Source organism: Uloborus diversus, chromosome 5, assembly GCF_026930045.1.
Source record: "Uloborus diversus isolate 005 chromosome 5, Udiv.v.3.1, whole genome shotgun sequence".
Classification (NCBI taxonomy): Eukaryota; Metazoa; Arthropoda; class Arachnida; order Araneae; family Uloboridae; genus Uloborus; species Uloborus diversus.
In genome coordinates, this window is record NC_072735.1 from 71,506,046 (window position 1) to 71,528,356 (window position 22,311).

The 22,311-nt window shown below is 34.2% G+C and overlaps 1 protein-coding gene across 3 annotated transcripts in view; it reads left to right on the plus strand.

Moving 5' to 3' along the window:
- The window catches only part of LOC129222050 (uncharacterized), a 147,409-nt gene that overhangs the window by 64,429 nt on the left and 60,669 nt on the right, over window positions 1-22,311 (plus strand). For all 3 annotated transcript variants that reach the window (XM_054856471.1, XM_054856470.1, XM_054856472.1), the window contains exon 4: window positions 3,237-3,310. In XM_054856471.1, coding sequence (XP_054712446.1) covers window positions 3,237-3,310 — 74 coding nt within the window. The remainder of the gene's footprint in view (window positions 1-3,236; window positions 3,311-22,311) is intronic.

Below are 22,311 nucleotides of genomic sequence, written 5' to 3' on the forward strand. Positions count from 1 at the left end.
TTTTTGGTACAAATTTTGACTACGCTTAAATGCTGTAGAAACTGGTTGCAGTATTCCTTCAGGACCAAGTGTAAAATTTGGTTTTTGTTTTAAACAAACCGTGAGATTATATACAGAGACTACCATATTACAAGTTTTTTGCCTCAACCTACTAGGCTAAAAGGGATCTTGTAACGGGTTATTTTACCAACGGATGCCGTTCTTTCAACAGAGGTGTTAACTAGAGAGGGAGAAGGGGCGACGCAGAATGTGCTAGTGAAATTTTTTAGGAATAAGGTGTTTTAGGGTGTTTTTTCTCCTTTTTAAGAAGGGTGGGTGGGGCTCTTGCTCTTGATAGAGTCTTCGTGGGAGAGATGCATCCTTGCTCCGGGGGAGGGGACACGCCTGTTTTCATTGCAACATACCCGTGTTAACCCTGATATCCTCGCACTTACCCACAGAACATCGTTACAGATGTACAGCACGAGATTTTTTCGTAACTCACTTCGTTGGATTAGCATCAATCTTTGTTGGTGTAGATCAATAGTGGCAATATCCATTTCTTTCTCTTTACCTATCAACAAACCTGGTAACTAAAACCTATTAACTCCCGTTTATTACCGAATATAAATGCAGGCTTGTGTGGGGTAGGTAATGTTTTTTAATTTTTCATGTCAAATTTCTTTTTTTTTGGGGGGGGGGGGGGAATTGCATGGAAAGAAGTTATTAGTGCCAATTTTACCAAGAAGAAATTTTTAAATTCCAGCTTAAAAATAGTCGCGTCTTTTTGGACTCAAGATTTTTTCACGGCTCCTTTACTTATGAGTAAAGGAGCATACTCATTTGGGATTGGGCCCCCAATCTTGTTAGTTTCGTGATGTCTTTGAATGCATCAAAAGCTTGGCTGTATTGACGCCAAGGTCTTTAACAGACATTTAGCCTCTATAGCGCTAACGGCAAATATTAAGGGAGAGAATGAAAGCGCTCCAAAAATGAGGCGCGAATATATGTTTCGAACGGCATCACGATAAATGATTTGATGGAATGCGCTTTCGGATACGGTTACATGAATACGTTCGGAATGCGCTTTCGGATACGGTTACATGAATACGTTCGGCAATTGATTTTATTTTGGGTGACATATTCACCCAAAATATGTCCATCCCCCTAGAAATTTGGAACCAAAATGTCGAATAAGTCAGCTCTCCTTTTAAGTGGCGTTATGCAGGACAAGCGTAGCATTTCAACGAAAAAATCTTTAATGGACCATTCTGGTACCAAATTCCATAGGAACCAATTCCATTCTGGAACCAAAATGTTCCGGAAAAATTTATAGTGGGAAACTCAAGTTTCCATTTATCAGAGACAACGTAAGAACTGTAACGGCTTCCAGTGGGAGATATAAGCAGTAAGATGAATTATGAAGGCTCGTCCGTGCTTTCAAAGTTTTTCGGCGGGGGGGGGGGGGGCAAAGGATATTAATTCAGTTTATTTTAAAGGACAAAACGCATTAAAATACAAGCAAAAATACATAATTGCATTATGTTGTGAAAATCCAGAGGGGCCAATTGGTTTTTCGTTAGTTACAAAAACGAAATTTAAAAAACCAATAAAATAATTACAGATTTAAAAATTTGTTTATTCTATATTGATCACAAAACTTGAACGACTTTGGACCGACATAAAACTTTGCAACCAAAATTTTTTTGCTAGACACTAGACATAAATTTTTCATTTAATAAATTTGAGTTTGATTTCAATATGAGCTTGAATTTACTCAGTTTCTATTCTAATATAATAAACTAAACATTGAAAGCATTTTATTACTAAGAAAAACAATCACTACTGAAAAGTGACTCTTTTATGTTATGTTCATGGCCATGTTCTGGACCTCCAGCAGAAGAAAGGAAAGGACGCAATAGAGACGAGAAAGGAAATGTCCGAAGAAGCTGACCAGTAGGCCATGTCTCCTTCCTGCTCTCGCCTGAACAAAAAATTAACTACCAATTATTTTTTAGTGAGAGTATTCAACTACTAGCATGCCCCTAATAGTTTATATTAGGGGCATGCTAGTAGGGGTTTGATCAAAATAGTGACTGATCATAACAAACAGATACGTATAAATATACAAACCCGTGTATAGCTTGACCATGATGAGAAGGCGGATGACCTTGAAGCGAAACCTCATTTTGTATCATTTGTAATAGGTAGAATCAACCAGAAAGCACCTAAAAGTGAGAGGTCGTTCTCATTGATCCTATCTATCACAAAATAATTACAATCAACCTATTACAAACGATACAAATGATGTGTTTGCTTCAAGGTCAGCCGCCTTCTCTTCGCGGTCAAGCTTTACCCGCATTGCATCGACCTTATTTATACTGTAGGAACGCCGGTAAGTATTAAAAACATTGCTTAATTTACGTGCCACCAATTATTAGATTATTTGTGAAATGATTACAAAATGTCATGACGCCCCGGTAGAAACTTCACGGCTCCTTGGGGAGCCGCTGCGCACACTAAACGAATCACTGATTGCTGTGACTCCAATAGTAAAGACTGAAAGTGATCTTCGAATTCAGTGCGAATAATGTATGAGAATCAATATCCAGAACTAACAATCAAAATCATCGCCATGTTCATAATCTTAATTAAAATTGCGATTGCAATGTTCATAGTCTTTCTTAAGGCCTTTTCCCCCCTTCTATTTTACTGTCTTAATTAAGCCTTTAGGAATAGAAAGTTTTTCTTCTCTCAAAATGTATATTTTATAAGCAATGAAGTTTAGTAACAACATTGTTTATTAATCAAATCTCAAATCTGTAGAAAAAAATATATATTTTTGTGCCCCTGCTCAACTGAAAAAAAAATCTATGGAAAAGAAGTTGTGCTGCAAAATTTCTGTTAAACTCGTGCTTGCCGCACTTTTCTGAGCTTCATTGTTCTTCTTCTTTCAAAAAGCCAAAGTAAACTTTAAAAAATTTAAAAAAAAAAAAACTCTTCTTTCCTCAGAAAATTTTCATGCTCTTTGCATCTGTAAATCATTTTCAATGATGTCTTTTCCTCAACAAGGAGTATTTCAAACAACTGCAAAAACTAAATTACTCCCCGATTCGAACTTGCTCTAAGTTAAGGGTAAAAATGGGCTTCTAGAATTATGTTGAGAACAGAGAGATTTTTGCTTCTACCTTTCCCCTGCCAAAAACATGTCATTCATCGCCCTCAATTTATTTTGCTTTTCCATTCTTTTCCCACAGGTCTTCTCCTTTTCTTAAGTCATATGAAAAAAGAAAAGTTTGGACTGGCTGTGGCGCAAAGTCTGACTGTTGAGGTAAGTATTCACAGGGTCTTTTCTTTTCAGTCACAATGTAGAAGTGCTCAGAGTGGCATACTTTTGTCTGACGTAAGGAGGAACTAAATTTAAGTTGGCTTTAGTATCGCTTGTCTGGATGCTATCCTTAGCTTAAACACTAGAGTGTCTATCGTTTGTTTCATTGCTTTCATTTGGCCTCTCAAAATTTCTTAGCCAATTTACTCTGAATGTAAACTGAAAAATACATATGGAAGTTTCTGAAACTTTTCAGATTATTTCTTTAAAAAGCATAGTTCATTGTAAATGTAACTTTGTCTGTAGTTACGTTGTTAGGTTCCTCTCTCCGCCAGCCATTAAAAAAATAAACGATCACTTTCAGAAGACTATTTACGCTATCATGAGGAAAATACAAAAGAAAAAAAAAACCGGCTTCATGTTTTTTTTACTCTTTAGACGCTATATTTAATAACTTTTAACCTGATGAAACTTATATTAGAATTACAAAAGGTATGTATTTGATATTCGAATTTAACTTTTGCAATACATTCATTTCAAGACTTTTTTGAAAAAAAAAAAAAAAAAGAGTAGGAGGAGAAGAGGGGCTTATGTGAACACGGGGGCACATGTGAACATGGTATGTTTTACTAAGATCACTTCAAGCAAGAAATCTGAAAAAATTCTCAAATAAGGGACAGTACCAGCGCAGTTGTACCTCTTTGACTAACATTCAGAGCAATGTGCCATTTTATGTTGCTAGTGGTGTCAATTTCCTATGTTTTAGCAGGTGTTTGAAAAAAATTTATCACTTTCTTCTTCACGTGAAAACATTTTTAAAACTAACTGCTAATTTAAATCTAAGTATTGAAAACTATTGGTGGAACATTCGAGTAAATTTATGACAATGTTTAAACTTTTTTATTAAATTAAAAATTCTATATTTTTGCGAGTTAGCTCTAAAGTAGACGCTTCAACACTTGTGAACACAACATCTAGGGGTACAAGTGAACAGTTCCCATAGCTCTCTGTAATATTATTATTAGTGTAGAATATTGTACGTGTTAAAATATATGCAAATATTTATAATTATTATTTTCCTATAATCACTTCGTAAATTTATTGTTATTTGTAATAAATGTTATTAAATATTTATTTATTTATGTTTATTTTTTATTTATTTATTTATTTTTATTTATTTATTTTTTTGTTTTGTTTTTGTTTTTGTTATTAAATAGTTGGTTAGTAATTTAGTGTTATATAATACTTACAGGAAATGAAAAGACACAAAATATTTTCCTTTAATTAAAAACTAAAGTTCAAAATTTTTAAAAAATGCATAATCAAACAATGTATGAAGCTTACAAGAAAAGTATATATATATACGTATAGAATAACCCTTACATAATGAAAAATTATTTTTATTATGTAGTCATTTAAGTTTTTTCGAGTATATCCAGTGTCTAGTCTATACTGTACAATTGAAAGTGACACAGGATTGGTTACAAACCCTTCAGCGTATTTTTTATTTAGGTATATTTTAGGTATATGTTTAAAGAATTTTCCTTTAAAATATGATGCTTCTCCTGCAAATTTACCCGTATTCATACGTGCCCCAGGCCTGTTCACATGTGCCCCCCCTCTTGTGAACAGCATGTGAACAACTGCAGACGTTTTTTAAAGACACCATAAAGTAAAAAAAAATAATTTTTTAAGCAATCCCAAAAACTTCCATGACACAAAACAAAGTTTATTTAATCATGAGGACACTTTTACGCTGAGAAATTGATAATATTTTTTGAAAAATAAAGAAATGAAAAAAATTGTTCTCATGTGCCCACTTTTCCCCTATAGTTGAAAGGTTACAGCAGAAAAGATACATGTTAAAGTGCTTAGCTGTAGAGTTTTAGAAAATTCCTAAAATAATCATTTAGCTTTTTAAAATAATAATATCCAAAATCAATCATATTTCTAAAATCAGATATGTCCTTTTATGAAACTTAAGTTTTCATAAATACAGTAAGAGAAAAAATACAGTCTTGAAGTAAATTTCACTTTTCCTGCTACAAAACATTTTCTGTTACAAAACTTGATTTTCCTTGCTCCATAAACTTACAAATCTGCTCGACTGAGTGTGATACCTGATTTTTGAAAAAAGGGCTGCTTAAAAATTGCAGAATTATAAATTAATGTCTCTTTATAGTTTAAAAAAAAGAGGGATTAGCGAGCGAAGCGAGCTGGGGGGTAGATCCCTTTATTGGTGTAATTAAAATCACACTAAGCGAATCAAAACAGGATTTCATTCGCAAACAAATAATTTTTTTTACAAGTAGTTACCCTCTTGAATGCAATGCAAATAATTTTATCTCACAACTCATTCAAAAGGTACGTGTGCTAAGTCATAACCAGTGGTATAGCCAGAGATATCTCAACGGTTTTTCTTTTACAAAGCGTGAAAATATTCTTTGACTTTTTTTGATGAGTGAAATCTGTTTTGGAGGAGTTAAATATACACAGATAATGCGGATTTAATTAGCAATTAACTTCGTAAGAAAAACTTTCTAAAGATAAATTTGAAGATGGCAAGAAAATTTGGTCTATACAGTTTTCATTTCTAACATTTAGAATGTTAATAAACAACAAAACATTCAAATGAAATGTTTTAAAAATTATAGTTGACTTTGTTTTCCAATTTTTTTTACGCTGGTCAAGCTTTATCTACACTAATAATATAAAGCAGTAGAGTTGGTTTGTTTGAACGCGCTAATTTCAGGAACTACTGGTTCGAATTGAAAAATTCTTTTTGTATTGAATAGTCCATTCATTGAGGAAGGCTATAGGCTATATATAACATCACGTTAGGACTAATAGGAGTGGAGCAGCAATACAAAATGAATGAAAACGGGAAAATTGATATCCACTAGAATATTAAAATCTGTTCGCGTCCGTCCGTCTGTCTGTCTGTCTGTCTGAAGATCGATCTTCTCGAGAACCGCTGCAAATCGAGAGTCAAACAACATACCGGTCAATTTGAAAATTTTCAAAGAAAACAATAGAACCAATCTCGTAATTGTGCGACTTTAATGAGCAGAGATATTAATTAAAACGTTAATTAACATAACGCTATTGAGGAATTTTTATTTCTTTCCTGTTGCCATTTTGCATATGGGTGAGCAAGTAAAATTCTAATAATTGTTTTAAGAGATTTTTTTTGGCTGCTGTCCAAATCTTAAAACAACGTTTCCATCTAGAATTTCATTTTAAATTAGTTTAGAATTGGTTACTCTATTCGGACATAGCCTTTATTTTATCGTCTGTCTTTTTTTGAGCAATCACGATTGCTTATTGCTTTTATTTGACTGTCCTTGACGTTACGGTTCCTTTTTCAGCTTGGACCAGGGCTGCAGCACCACCGGCGGCGGCGCGGCTGGTCCTCAGCACTGTCCACCGGAATCCACTTTTGCTGGGCGGTGGCGTCCATGTCCTACACACGCATGGTCATATACACTCCCCTACGTGCGCACGCCTTTACACACATACACACGCCTACGTGCACACACGTAAGCCTACACACACAACTATACACACGTAACCACCCAGGAGGAGGGACATGCTTGGGGGGGGGAGCCGTTTCTAGAAACAATAACTCTAATCAGTAGGGTCTTGTCGCAACTCGTGATTGCGAAAAACATAATTTGAATTCAAAGTTTCGGAATTCAACTTAGAATTAATTGGGGGAAGTAGGTCACAGATTTTACTTTTTTTATTTTTTCATTCAACGTTCTTAACTCTTTTCAGCATATAAAAGTTATTTCTTTAGCTATGTTTATTGATTGTAGTGTAAGTTTATCATTCACCGGCTTCATATTTTGGTACATTTAGGATGTGCAACTAATTATGTTTATTTCGTTGGACTTTTTCCCGTCACATGGGTGAGCTTTCGAATTGTAACAACTCTCTTTTTCTTTTCTGTTTCTATTTTTGAAATACAGTTTGTATCGTTAAAAGAACATGTCAAATTAAGATCGTTTGGATTTCTTTAAGTGAAACAGATTTGAACAAAAAATATTGTTTTTAAGGATTTTAACTAAAGCTAACTTGGAATCTGATGACTTGGTATTAAATTAATGCTTATTGGTATTTATTTAGTCTTGGTGCTTTAGTTTCACGTAATCAATCAAAAAGTGTGTGTCATTTTATGTAAAGAGCTGATTGTAATTGTACATAAATATTTCAAATACAGTATATCAGATGTAATTCATTTTAAAGTGAGCACAGATTATAGTCGGTAATGCATATATTTTCATCTTTTGTGTTAATTGAAAATACTCATAACTTGTATCATTGATAACTATGATTAACGTTAGAGATTTTTGCCAAAAATATGCTCTACTGGTGTTTTGCAGACTTTGCATTACGCGTATTTATTTACTCCTTAGCGCTTTAGAAACTGATGTCAGAGTAATACAAAAACATCAATTCGACATATTTTTCATTTAAGTAGTCCGTGCATTGCCGGGCACGCAGCTATAAAATGCTTGGAACGCATGATATGCGTAGCCACTGTGGCTCGACCTGAAACTTCGGGCTTTGTAATCTAGTGGGCGTAAGTTCGAGTCAGGCATGAAGCAAAACTCGAGGGAACTTTTCAGAGAAAATCCTAAACGATGCCAAAAATGATTTGTAAAACAATTTCCATTGTCTTATTATTCTTATTAATCTATACTAATAATATAAAGCTGAAGAGTTCGCTTTATACTATTAGTAGTTTAGTTCGCGATCAGTGTTTGATCGCTCTAATTTAAGGAACTACTGGTTCGAACTGAAAATGTTGTTTTGTGTTGAATAGTGCATTTATTGAGGAAGCCTATAGGCTATAATTTGCATTGATATTTTAATTAGAAAAAAAGGTATTCAATGTTTTATGTGATTTTTTAGTATTTTTTACAACACACACCCTGAACCAATTGCGCCAGAAAAGTATTTTCTGTACTAAAATGTAGATTTTTTTTTTAAAGTATGATGGAAAAAAAAAAGGTTTTCTTAGATTGAGCGATTTTTGTAATTTTTACGCATTTTTGAAGAAAAAAACCTTTATTTTGTATTTTTTCCTGGGTTTAATTTTTTCTAAACGCATCCCGCAAAAAATATATGAAGGCGGCCTCTTTTCTGAACTCTAACTATGCAAAAGTGAAACCATTCCACCTTCTTCAGAAAAACGCTTTACTATTGTTATTTAGTTTGACATATTTGTGTACATTTGATTCATTAAAAGCAGTGAGGTTTTTTTGAATCTTTTGCACACTACGGGGAACGGAGACTTTTTTTTATTCCTATTGTAATTAAATAAATAAAGCGAGCGGTTTTTTGCATGATCTTTGTGTCATATACATAGAAAAAGATTGTTATTTATCATCAGTGGTAGATAGGCATAGATGGTATCGATAGATAAATGTAGGTCAATATAAGGTATATGATCAGTAAGAGATAGATAGGTCCGTATTTACGGAACTTCAACGGGTGATCAATGTCCCCCCCCCCCCCCCACCGATTTTGAGAAAATATTGCATTCACATAAAAGCGGACGTGCTTTTTATTATTTTTTGACAAAATGGACATTGAGAGTACACCTCTCCCCCCTCCTTTGCGGCTGGGGGCTGCTTGCATAGAAAGACGAAACAGCTAGTCGCCGTAGGCGGCTATCTTTTTATGTATGTGTTTTGGCGAATGCAGTTTTAAATTCCAAAAAGACTAGCAGGTTTTTTTTTTTTTCGAAAAAGTGTGTAAAAAATTATATCATGTCAGAAGGGGGGAGGGGGCGTGGGTTTTCTTATTCAACGGATATTTTTATTAAGTCTTTAACACGAGCAACGCCGTGCGGGTACTGCTATTTTAAATACAAAGCGTTCAAATGCGCTTGACTAAATATTCGATGCGTATTTCCTATTTTCTCTGCGTAAAACACACTTGTAGAGGCGTTAGAATTATGTGTGAGCTTAGCGATACATTTTTCATACAGGAGAAGGGAAAAGTTTCCCTTACAACCAAGTACATAGATGCACACATTAGACACTTAGGTCTATATAAAGGTTTAGTGCTTCATCGGGGTTACGACTTCCTGTCCTCCCCTTTGCTAATCCAATACGATGACACTCAACAGAGCAAGATGGCCTGCCACTTAGTAAGTTTATATGAAACCGAATTTTATCTAAATGTTTCCGCGTTTCGAAACATAACATTCCACATTTCATAACAAAGCTAAAATTTAACTGAATATACCAATTTTGACTCCATTAACTGCTTCATGAAATTCATTGAAACAAATCCGCGTAAACGCGTCCCGGTTTACCCTATATTATTCTTTTTATGCGATTCTCAGGATATTAGTAACGACCTAACTAGAAAAATCGTGAACAATGCTCAATCATTTTCTACAAAAATTTAGATTAAGTTGGACTAAAAAGGGTATAAAATTTCCTACAAAATTTGACTAGAACCAAGTTTTTAGAATGAATAGTTTTCGTTTTAAAAATGAAAAACTACGATTTTTTGCTAAAAATTGCTGTTTTTCGTAATTTAAACCTCTTTAAGGCACGATTATATAGAAATGACTTGAATCTTAGCAAATCACACTTTCTAGTACACTGGTGGACAAAATTAAGAGATGGAAGGTATTTTCCTAAACATCTCGAGAAATACAGGACAAAAATAAATGAAATTTGGTATGAATATAACTTATTGTATGACAATAATGTGTGCAAAGCAAAAATTGAAATGTCATTCGTTGGCGAGAAGTATTGCCAACAGTCCAATGTGGACTGAACTTCATGATGAAAGAGGGCGATGAAAGTGAGGCTTGTATGGTGTATGGCCACCTCTAGTATGGTGTGTGGTCACCTCTAGTATGGTGTGTTGTCACCTCTGACAGATAGACAGCATGCACAATGAGTATACATGCTGTTAAAAAAAGAGTTAAGGAGTGCTTGTGGAAGACCCTCCCACTCTTCCACCAGAGCAGTTTTTAACTCCTAAATGGTTCTGGGTGGGGGTTGGCGTATAGCAATAGCTCTCCCAAGAGCATCGCAAGCATGTTCAATGGGATTAAGGTCAGGATATCTGGCTGGCCAATCCATTCGATGAAAAACTCCGCTTTTCAGATACTCCTCAACCAGGACTGCTGTATGTGGTCTAGCATTGTCGTCCATATAAACTAATTCAGGACCAACAACACTCCTGAAAAGACGCACATAGGGTTGTAGGATCTCCTTCCTGTACTTCTAGTCATTCATAGAACTGGTGTCAAACACGTGGAGTGGTGTGCGGTATTTTGCATGATCCCTGCCCAAACCATCACTCCTCCACCAGCATAATGGTCCCTTTCCATGATGTTACTGGGATGATATCGGGTCCCAGGTTCCCTCCGTAAAATTATTCGCCGAGAATCAGGTTATAGACTGAATTTGGGTTCACCTGTGAAAAGAATATTGGCCCATTGGAGCTGCGTCCAGTTTTGGTGCTGTCTGCACCTCGCTCCTTTTTGTGTACACGCTCTCTTTTGTGAGAGGGAGTGAGTGGGATGCAAATGGAGGGCTTCCTAGCATACAACTCTCTTTAACTGAGCCTCATTCCAACTGTCTTCCTTGAAACTAATGTTCATGTGCTAGCAGCGATGTCCCTAGACAGTTGTGTCGCTGTAGACGTCCTCTGGTGCTTACTTGTAAATAACAAATACTGGTTTTTATTGAACGTTGTTGCTCTCGGAATAACTTGTCCTGGTCTTCTGGACACTGTCCCACTGTTTTTAAACTGATTTCACAAATTCGAAACAACACTTGGAGTTACACCCAATTCCCTAGCAACCTGAGCTTGGGACTGTCCTGCCTCAAGTCTACCGACAATTCTCCACCTCACACCTTCATCTAAACGATGATGTTCTCTCATTTCACCTAAAAATCAACAAAAAACAACAAGATTATTCAAGAAACACAATACAAATCGCTACTCTGTTATGGAGTTGAATGAGCTGAGCAGCTGGCTCTAGACTTTTATACCTCCTGCTGCCTTAGCAACTCACAAGAATACGTAAACTCATCTCAGCGACATCAGCACCATAGTGCCATTATATGGCAACCAACTATCCAGGTTTTATGTGATATTTTTCTAGAAATCCGCGAAAATGCGATCCATCTCTTAATTTTGTCTACCAGTGTATATTGGTTAGAGACGTACCGAGTACTCGGTAACCACTCGGTACTCGGCCTATTTGCCGAGTACTCTGTACTCAGCCAAATTTTGATCAGTTTAATTCATTAAAATTTCGACATTTGAAGTACAAGAAGATATTTAATTGAAAATTCTCCAATTAATACTGTTCATTATTTTTCTGCTAATACCGAAAATACCGGTATTTTACCTCAACAAATACCGGTATCACGAAATTGCAAAATAGCTCCAAATACCTGTATTCGGTATACCGGTATACCGGGTTTGCTATCACTAAGCCCACACATACACTCATTCGTGATTGCAAGAAGAATATTTGGATTCAAGTTGTCAAAAATTCAAAAAAATATTTCTTCTTTTAATTTGGAAGAACAGTTCTTGAGTAAATTCTCTTTTTTTTTCTGAATGGAGAAAGTCGTCGTAATATAATAACAAACTAAGTTTGTTATAGTCGCACATATCATTTATTTGGGCATCAAATAAATCATCATTTTTACGACCTCGGTTATATTGCGCTTTTATTTAATTATTTATTTTTTATGCTGTCTGTTGACAAGCGCGATATAACGAGGGGTTACTGTATAAATTCATCTGTGTCTTAGTTAGTAAAACTCCTCTCTCCTAAATTTTCTTTAAGTTTGATTTAAACCCCTCGAAATACGCTCAAAAATCCACATTTTCTATCGGCTTTTATCATATACTTGCTCTGTCTTTGGTTGGTAGGGTGGGTAACCTTTTTGATCGTTTCCGAAAACGAAAATGGATAGTATTAAGTATAAAGTTAATTTGTTAATAAAGTTAAAAAAATCAGTTCTTTTAAAAACTGTTTAAATAAATATATGTTTTCGAGGCTTTTCCTTGCTTCAACTCATTAGTTTAAAAGCGTTTCTGAAAGTTTTTTTTTTTTTTTTTTTTTTTTTTTAGCATGTTTATATAATGAATTACTTGTATCTAGATTCCATTGCAACAAGCAAAATGACTCTGGAACGGAACTCGCGTGAGGAAGAAAACAAAGTAACTTCTTGCATTTAAATTATTGCCAAATGATAGCATCATTCCTACGCTTAATGAGGAAATAATGACCAGTGATGCGATGCAAAAATTATGATTTTTTTTTTTGGTACGTTACCCTTTTTTTTTTGTTATTTCTTTTATTAGTTATTATTCCTTTTAATTTTTTAGAAACTTTGAAGACAAGCTGTGGCATTTTCCCACCACTAATGAGATTTATTTATCAGTTTTTGTAAACTTAACGCATATCAAAATTAAACCTTTCTTTGTAGTCTAGTCCAGTGGTTCCCAAATTGGTCCACAGGGACTCCTAAGGGTCCCCACGCTGAGCTCCAAGGTGTCCATGTCAACGAAAGAAAGAATTCGAGATTAATGAGATTCAAATAAGGAGTCCATGAGCCTGTATCCAATTTAACCAAGTTACCACTAAAATTTAGGCATTTTATAAGTGATATATTTCCTTGGGCAAGTAATCGGTATTATCTGCAGAAATGAGTTTTCAAGATATTTAAAGAAATGCGTTTTGTATGCAATACTAACAGTCAGGAAAGGTTGGAATTGATGTCTTTCTATTTTATTTTTTTTTTAGCTGAAACTAATTAAGCAAGCTTGTACAATAAAGCTAACGTACAATAAATCACAAAAAGTACACATATTTACACGTTCACTCTTCCAGTAACAATCTTGCTCTGACTGCCAGTGTTGATTCTCAGTTAGCCTTGTGGGAGTTCAAGTGGTTGCGCAGATGGGGTTTCCATAGTTGCGCAATTGGGATTTCTCCTTTTGCATGAACTGATCTGATGAATTTATAGGTTTCCCTCAGTTTTAACAATGGCATGAATATCCGCTTTGCCCAGCACCCCGGGTAAAGTGGATTCGGTACTAGGGCAAAGCGAGCAACAATATTATTTGTCATGGAACTAAAGATTGAGAATAAAATAACCATCGAAAATTATAGGAACATATTCAAAAAACATGTTTTTGTTACAATCTAGTTATTACAAACAAAAAACTAACAATTAAATCTTCTTGCCCTCGCCACAGACGTCGATTCTGGAGTTCTTAAAGTCAAGTTAGTATGACTTGATAAAATGCATTGCAGCCAGTCTTCTCCTGCATTGTTATGTTTATTCCAGCCCTCAGGATAGTGTAAATGGGTTGCGTTTTGCATACTCAAATGCTAGACTCATAAATTCATCCCGAGTAATGCCAAAAAACACAGCGTCCATATCTTGTAGATAAGTCACCATTTCATTTTTTTGAGCTTCCGTGAATATAGGACGGAATCGACCTAACTGTGGAGAAGTAATTCCACTTTTGACCTGTCAATATAGTGTAGCATAAGCTAGCCCGTTTTTTTTTTTTTTTCCGTTCCTTTAATCGGTTCTCCCGCCAAAAGCAGATTTATAACAGCCTGGATGTTTTCTTTATTCCAGGATCCTTGTGTTGTCATTTTTTTAAATATTTATACACTATCTACTATTGGAAAAAAAACGGGATAAAGTACATAATTCCATAAAACTGTATAATGACTCGTGATGACCAGGCAAAGTGAATAGGGTATCCACTTTGCCCAGTTCGCCTTGCCCCTTCGGTACATTTTTGAGGTTATCTCAAATTATTAAAAAACCAGGGCACCTAAACTCGTCGTCTACGGATAGTTGAAAGCTACATAATAGTGCATCAAATCTTACTAATGCCAAAAAAAAAAAAAATGTCACAAGTAGTATTAAAGTTACAAACGAAACTCTTACCTCCGTAAAATGATAGTTTTCCCCAAAACACATTCTGTCCGCTCATTGGCACCGCGCGACACGAACTCGTACCGACGTTTTTGCCGCGCATGGAGTGCCAACAGACAACCTTTGCTACGACAACAAGATTGCCGGCCAACGGAAAATTTGGGAGTTATAGGCAATATTCGCTTTGCTTGGGATATCCACTTTAGCCGGTTTCCCCTATGTGTGTACGTTTACATATTTTTTGAATTCCCAAAGATTCTATTAAGGAGACAGATTTTTCTTCTCTTTTTTTTCTGTTTGCAGTTGTGTACATTTTTAAAAACTGTGCTTTGGATGCTCATTTTTTAAGTTTTTAGAGCAAGTTAAACAAAATGTATGAAAGAATTGTCTTGATTTTTTAAGCATTTGACTCCAGAACAACATCTAATGTATAGATTTGTAGGATTGATTATTGTGATCCTTTATTAGAGAATATATAACATATGATCTACACGCATAGTTGACACTTGTTTTATCTATTAGGGGTAAATTGAAGGTTAGTATAAACGTTTTACGATATCTATTTCTAAATTTTCGCAAAACATGCGTAATTTGTTAATTATACCAGGGATGCCCAACCATCAAGGGTAATGGCGCAACTCTCTCAGATGATGCAAGCAGCATCCTCCTCCCTCCCCAAAGGATATTTAAAACTCTGTAAAGTTACCCTTCTAAATAATTCAATGACGTAGTCTGCACCTTGAAACTCCCGTCCCTTGTGGGCACTCCTGATTATTCTGATAATTCCAAAACTAACATTAAAAAACTAATTGTACACCATTAAACCTAAGCCAACTGAAACGGAAAACATTCATTCTAACGAAACCGATTCTATGAAAAGTAAGAGTCAAAAGTAACTGGGCCAACAACTGTTGTTTCGTACCGCTGAATCAGCTTCCCAAGCAAAAATAGAATTTCGCTTTCTGCTTTAGTCTTGTCAGAGCTTTCGTTTGTAACTCTATTCATTCCCCACCACACTCTTTTTTTTCTGTCATTATAAAAGTTTTTCTAATTGAATCAATGAATCTTGAGAATTAAAGTAGCTGTAATTTTATAAATGTCAAAATTAGTTTTGGTTGTTAATTTACAAAACTTCAACTTCCTTTTTTATGCTGTTTAATTTGAATTACAATATTTCACTCTTCATGTTTGATTCGTTCTAAGAATTATTTTTTGAATCCAGTCAGTGCGTCAGTTTGGTTAAATTTTGATGAATTTCACTGCAATTTTATCAGTTAAATAAATTGATTTGAAATCTTTTCCTTTGTTTGCGTTATAGACACGCGAAATAACCATTTTGATGATTCCCGAGGAAAAACAACGAGACTCTCGAGTTTTCTCGTAACGTCTGTATGTATGTATGTATGTATGTATGTGCGTATGTATGTCGCAGAACTCAAGAACGAAATGTCCTAGAAAGTTGAAATTTGGTGCGTTGGCTCCTAATGGAGTCTAGTTGTGCACCTCCCTTTTTGGTTGCATTCGGATGCTCCAAAGGGGGTCTTTTGCCCCTTTTTGGGGGGAGATCATGGTTAATTTCGATGTAAACTCAAGTGGTGTTATAATTTGGCGGACACTTGGCCATATATCGCCAGTCTTTTGGTTGCCAAGTTTTGTCACCAACGAATTTTATGGAATTTTTTTTATATTATTTATTTATTTATTTTAATCTGGTTTCAATTTGGCCCCTGTTGGTGATATTTAGAGAGTAAACGTATTGAATCGCATTAAAACTGCCAATAATGAGAAAATGACATTAAATTGGAGTAAATGGAAGTCATGTGATGCACACACACATCAGCTCGTTTTTTTTTTTTTTTTTTTTTTTTTTAAGTATTTCAGCTGTGACGTTTATTGAAGTTGTATATGAGTACGCATTACCTTATGAATCGCTAAGTTTCCAGTTTTGATGAAATTCTGAACATTTTCTATGTTTTTATCATTTATTGCAACAGAGCAAAGCCTTAATAGTCCGTTATATTGGTTTTCTTTGCAGCTAATATACATACTTTTCAATGACATTATACGCACAGTAAATTTTTCTTCTAAATTCTGAAAAAAATAACGCTAAACGTGATGTCTTGATAACATAATACTGAAGCTCTTTTTACCGAAAATGCATTGAAAGGCATCAAAAATAAAGAAAAACAATGCTATGTGTTTTATTTTGAGTTTTAGTAGAACCAGACTAGTATGAAAATAACAATGCAATTAAATTAAACTTATTTTTTTACTGCCAAATACAATATTCAGAATCGATAAAAATTCAAATTCTGTTTTCATGGAAGCAAACATTGACTAGTAAAGGAAGCAACAAAATTAATTATAAAACAACATTTTCTAAGATAAATCTTTTCCCTCCTATCCTCTGTTTTTCCTGATATTTATTTAATAGTACCTTATTGTAATGTATTTATTCAAGAGTATATTCTTCACTAGACCTTGTTAAAGCCTACCGATTTTCATCGGTCGCTGAACCTACGCTACTAAACCTCTCCTACGTTTCTTCACTTGTGAATAAATATTTTTAGAAATTACTTATCTAGTAAATAGCTTTTGCTAGAAAAAGTCGTACTTTCTATAAGTGTAGATTTACTCTTCTCATTTAAGATAATGATGCATGGTCTGTTAGCAAGATTATATCGAAAATAAATGTACTTCGCCAAGTTTGAGTTGGCATTAAACACTGGAAAAATTCTTGACCCATAGTCATTTCAAAAGTTCCATCAAAATAAAAAATTACACTAAATAAAGAAATTATTCCACACCAAATACCATTAAAAGTAGCATTAAAATTAGAATTTATCAGCTAAACAAATAAAAAGCTCATTAAATATCATGAAGAATTCCATTGAATTGTAAAATAATAATCCAAATCCATTAGTTATCACCATTCTCACCAAACGAGCACGTTATTGTAATCTCTCCTCTTGAATATTTTCCATGACCAAGTGAACTACTTAATGGCATTTTTCGAGGATTAAGCCTATTTTTGCGTTCAGTTAGACGCCTATTTCTGTGTTCAGTTTTTTTTTTTTTTTTTAATCTTCTTTCGTGCGACTGAATGGAGTTTTTCGTCGAATAGCGAGCTTTCTTCCGAGCATTTCTTATGCTTTTCAACTATACTAAAAAGTAAACAAAAGGTTGAAAAAACGTGCGCTACTAATCATATCGAACCAAATGTTCTGAAATTCTCAAAAGGGGTTTGTTTACATTAAGCTGTTGCCATTCGACAATGAGTTATAAACTTAAACCCTGTGCTACGTACTTAAAGGAATTTATATCTAAGAGAAAATCAAATATTTTTTTTAAACATCAATAACTCAATAAATTACTTATACCGATACATTACAGTGAAACGTCATCCTCCCTGCACATCTCGCATGCAATAATTTTTTAGACAACTCATAGAGTTCCGAAAATTCCCATTTGCGGCATCGTATTGTCATATTACAGTCTCAAGTGAAAACTGTACAGTTCCAACATTCAACGTCACGCGCAATTCTACGGCAGTTCCATCCTCTGTGAGGCAGCCATAATTCTTGTTCGCTGAACCAACAAGAGTGGAGGATGTATAGTCAGGAGTTATGCTGATGATCTTCAAAGTAAACTCAGTAGCTTCATTGATAAAAAGCAAAAAGTTAAGAATTTCAAATTTATTATTTAATTCTGTTTAATTTACCAATAATTCGGGCGATGAGGTACACATTTTTGACAAGAACTACATCTCTATACCGATTTCATGTTTCTGAGCCTTATTTTTCTTGGCCGCAGGCTACACAAACAAATGCACAAACGTCTTATTTTATTTTCACACCTTAAGAGCTGAATAAATTACTGATACTACTAAATTACCGAGAAACATCACTCTCGTGCATTTCTAACACACAATGAATTTTTCGCTAACTACTGATGATGCGTTTAGATGCCGAAAATTCGCATTCGCGAACCTTCTTCATCGTATTGTCCCGTTACAATCTCAAGATAGAGAACTGGAGAATCCGAAAAACCGGCGTCACGCGCAAACCTACACGAGCGGCGGCGTTTCCATCCTAATGTGAGGTAGCCATTATTCTTGTTCGCTGAACCGACAAGAGCGGAGGATGGAGATGTAGTCAGGTTTTGATCATGTGCAAAGCATCGTTCAGGAAAAGGTTAAAAGAAAAGAAGAAATCTCAGATACGCTGATTCAAGCGTAATACCGTCGCCGGTAAAACTAGGTCAAGACTTAAAGTATTTTCAGGTTGAACAGAAACAACAATTCATTACGTCCCTGCTAAATTCTAGCTTTCTTTTTTCCTTTGATCCTTTAACTCATTTCTAGTTTTGAATGAATGTCTATAAAGTAACTTTAACGATGTACTCATGGGTTCAAAGAGCATCTTTGTATGTTAGCTCTTAATTGCCTGGCGTTAAAAAAAAATTTTATATTTTTATTTACTTATTTATTTATTTATTTATTTTGATGTTACTTCCTGTTTAAACACCTCTCAGTACAATTTCAATTCAATTTATTTTCAACTAATAGAGGAAAAATACAGTAAACATAAAACAAAGAAATAAATTAAGGTAAATTGGGGGACGATGCCGTTTTAACTTTATTTAATGTAAAATAAAACATTGGTTTTGTTTTTAGTCAGCTATTTTATCAACAATATATGTACTTTTGTAATTAGTAAAAATATATCTTTCGCCTTGAAAGACCATTTTTTACCTAAAAAAATTAATATTTTGTAATTAAATATATTTAAAATTAATGTTTCGGCATTTCACGCCAATCTTGGGGAAAGATGACCGATACCTTTGGGGTATGATGCCGGATGGAAAATTAGTACACAGTGTTGTTAAACCAATTCAAATGTGTGAGCTTCTAGATGTAAAGATGTCCAGTAAAAGCAATAAATAAATAAATAATTCATATATTAATATCTTAACATCTAGAAACTCAAACCTTTGTATTGAAAAGGTGGTTCCTGGAAATCCCGAAACTTGTGTATTCTGTACTCGGTTTATTTGTACTAACCAACGTTGGATATTTCATGTTATTGCTCGGCACAAAGGTAATTATATATTTATTGCCTATTGCTCAATTCAAATTTATTAAAATAAAACACGTTAATGAACGTATTGCATGAACATCGAAATAACATTGCGTTTAAGTTTTTTTTTTTTTTAATGCTCCATTTTCCACTTAAGTAACATTTCCGCCCTTCCTCAGACGACTGCACATATGTTTTCAAGTTTAGAACAGTTCTTGGAGCCACTTAACACATACTGTGCAATCTAACCAAATATTTTTTTTTCTCTAGGACTTTGTAGTAGGATCATTTCCATTTTTCTAGGATGTCTCCGAAAACTACGGCATCTTACCTCCAAAAAATGTTTATCGCCTTACCCCAAAGCATTGGACAAGATGCCGATTCACCCAGCGCAGCGCAGCATAGGCAGGCGAACTTCATGAAGCAACAAATAAAAAGCCCATACTTAAAAGTGATAAAAACTAACCCAGTTACTTTCCTACTACCAAAACAACGGCTAACATGACTCAACAAAGAATGTGGGGACATGATTTCGGGTACATACCAGAGCCCTCGGGATAGCAAAATCATTTAAAAACACCTCTTTGAAATATTTATTAATCAACAAAAACTGCAGTCTTGAGCCAGTGTTTATAGCTGCTTGATTCTTTTTGCTTATTTTCTGGATAATTAACGAACCAATGAGTAATAGTATATTTATATTATATTTGTTTGCTTGTCTTTCCTGTTTCATTAGACACCAGAAAATCAATAAAACAGGCTGCATTGTGAGGTTTTTTAAGGTTAAACCTAACTTTGCTATCCAAATACTCCTATGCACCTTTTTTTCGAACTAGTTGCAATCCGCTTACAAATTACAGTTTGTGCACTTGTAAATGAAAAATAGGTAAACAACAATGTTTCACAGACTCCTTGTTTTTTTTTTTTTTTTTTTTAAGGATCGCATTATTCAGATTTTAAATGTTTCTTAACTTTCGTGCTATTAAAAATTTAGTAGTGTGTGCTTGAGTTCTTATTTATTCAATATTTTACCGATATTTTGTTCACTCAATTTTATAATCCTTCATGTACACTCATTTTTATTTGAATAGTCTCTTTACTCTTTACAATAGACAAACATTTTAAACGTCAAAATTTTAGGAATAATGTGAAGGATAAAATCTCAATAATAATTTTGTTTGTTAGACTTCATGTTGAAATGAGCACCAACTTCAAAATTTTAAATAGCAACCTCCCCTTTTCATCAGAATTTTTCAGTCAGCATTCAAGATAAAGCATGTATTCGTGAAATTGTCGTGTTATTGTTTCGTGTTATTTGTCTTACAGTTAAATTAATAAAACCTAGCTCATAATGGGGTTTTTTTTTCGTATAGCTTAATTACGTACGGAAATCATGACATGAATCACTGAAAAGGAACACAGAAAAAGTCAAAAGGAATTTTTCGATTTCCCTTGCACTCATACATATGTACAGACGTGATGAAAAATAAATTGTCAAAGTAATTCAGGGTTGATTAAAATGGAAATTTTGGTTAGAATTCGAGTAGAAAATATTTCATTGATACAATACCTCCTCTACTTCGCATGAAAAAGTAAAAACTATGATCACTCATGTTCCAAGTTCATGTCAGTATTAGAGGACTATCATTCCTGCTCGCTATCGCTTACACTTTTCGTTACCTAGGTCATTATTATTGCAGTCCATCAGAGTGCGATTTCAATCACATGCTCCTAATAACAATATATTCCGGACACAAAATATTTTCAACCTTGCCAATCCTGCCAATAATTTTACTTTAAGTGATGTTGAACAAATGCAAAATTGTATGCAACACATTTGTGTGACAGTGCTACCCTAGTATTATTTTATTCTATTGCACACTATAGCAATTGATCTATTTCGGCCTTTGTTTGAAATTTCAAGCACCGATTTATGAAATGAAATTCGCCCAACATTTCTACCTCAACTTTTCAACGGTTTCATTGGAATCTTTTAATTGAATTTTCACCTTCTTCCTGTTCTGGAATTCTTTTAAAAGTTGGTATCTAAACTCATACCTGGTGATAATTCAGTATTCTATAATCAGATTAATTATCCAACCCTTAATAATTAATTTTTTCTAATATAAAGCCAAATTTTCACATAAATCCTCTAATATGTTGGTGAAAAAACTCATATGTTTTAAAATTATGTATCACTAGAAAGCCCTAATTTTTCTCGTGATATGAAATTTGTTAGAAACAAGGCTTCACTTAATACGCGTCTTATCAGTCTCAGTCATTTCAATAAAAGTTGTAGTATGAAATCAATTAATCAAACAAAATACCCGGTCAGACTCCAGCGACATCTGTTGGATTTTGTGGCAACTTTTATGTATACAAACATTAGATAAGTTTGGGGAGATAACATTTCCGGGCTTATTGGCCGTGGTCTAATTAGAGTAGAAATTCCAGACGTTTCGGCTTGCTTTGCTGCAGCCATCATCAGTGATTTGAGTTTAGTGAGACTGATTCCTGGCTTCGATGGCTCCAAATAAAAAACGAGCTATAAAATGTGAGAAATCTCGTTAAAATATTTCGCTAAATCAATTTCAATTCTCTATTATTTTGTGACATAATCAGCTGAATAAATTAACTGAGTCATAAATAAAAATTTAAAGTGTGTAATTTTTGTAAAATTGGAAAAAGAAGCAAACATACGACGATGTAAGCTTTATTTTTCAATTTTCGCCGACTATGATGTAAACGCAATTTTTCAGTTTTCGGCAAGGTAAAGAGAAAACTCACCAAGCCAAGCGACGTACCTATAACAAAATAATATCAAAAGAGAAAATATGTATTGCAGTCTTACCGATATTGTGAAAATAAAACAATTACTGCGAAATCTTGACGATTGCGCCATTAAATACCTCCTTTAAATATGCAGTAAAATACTATATAATTTATAAACAGCAAGGTTTCCCTCTTAGAC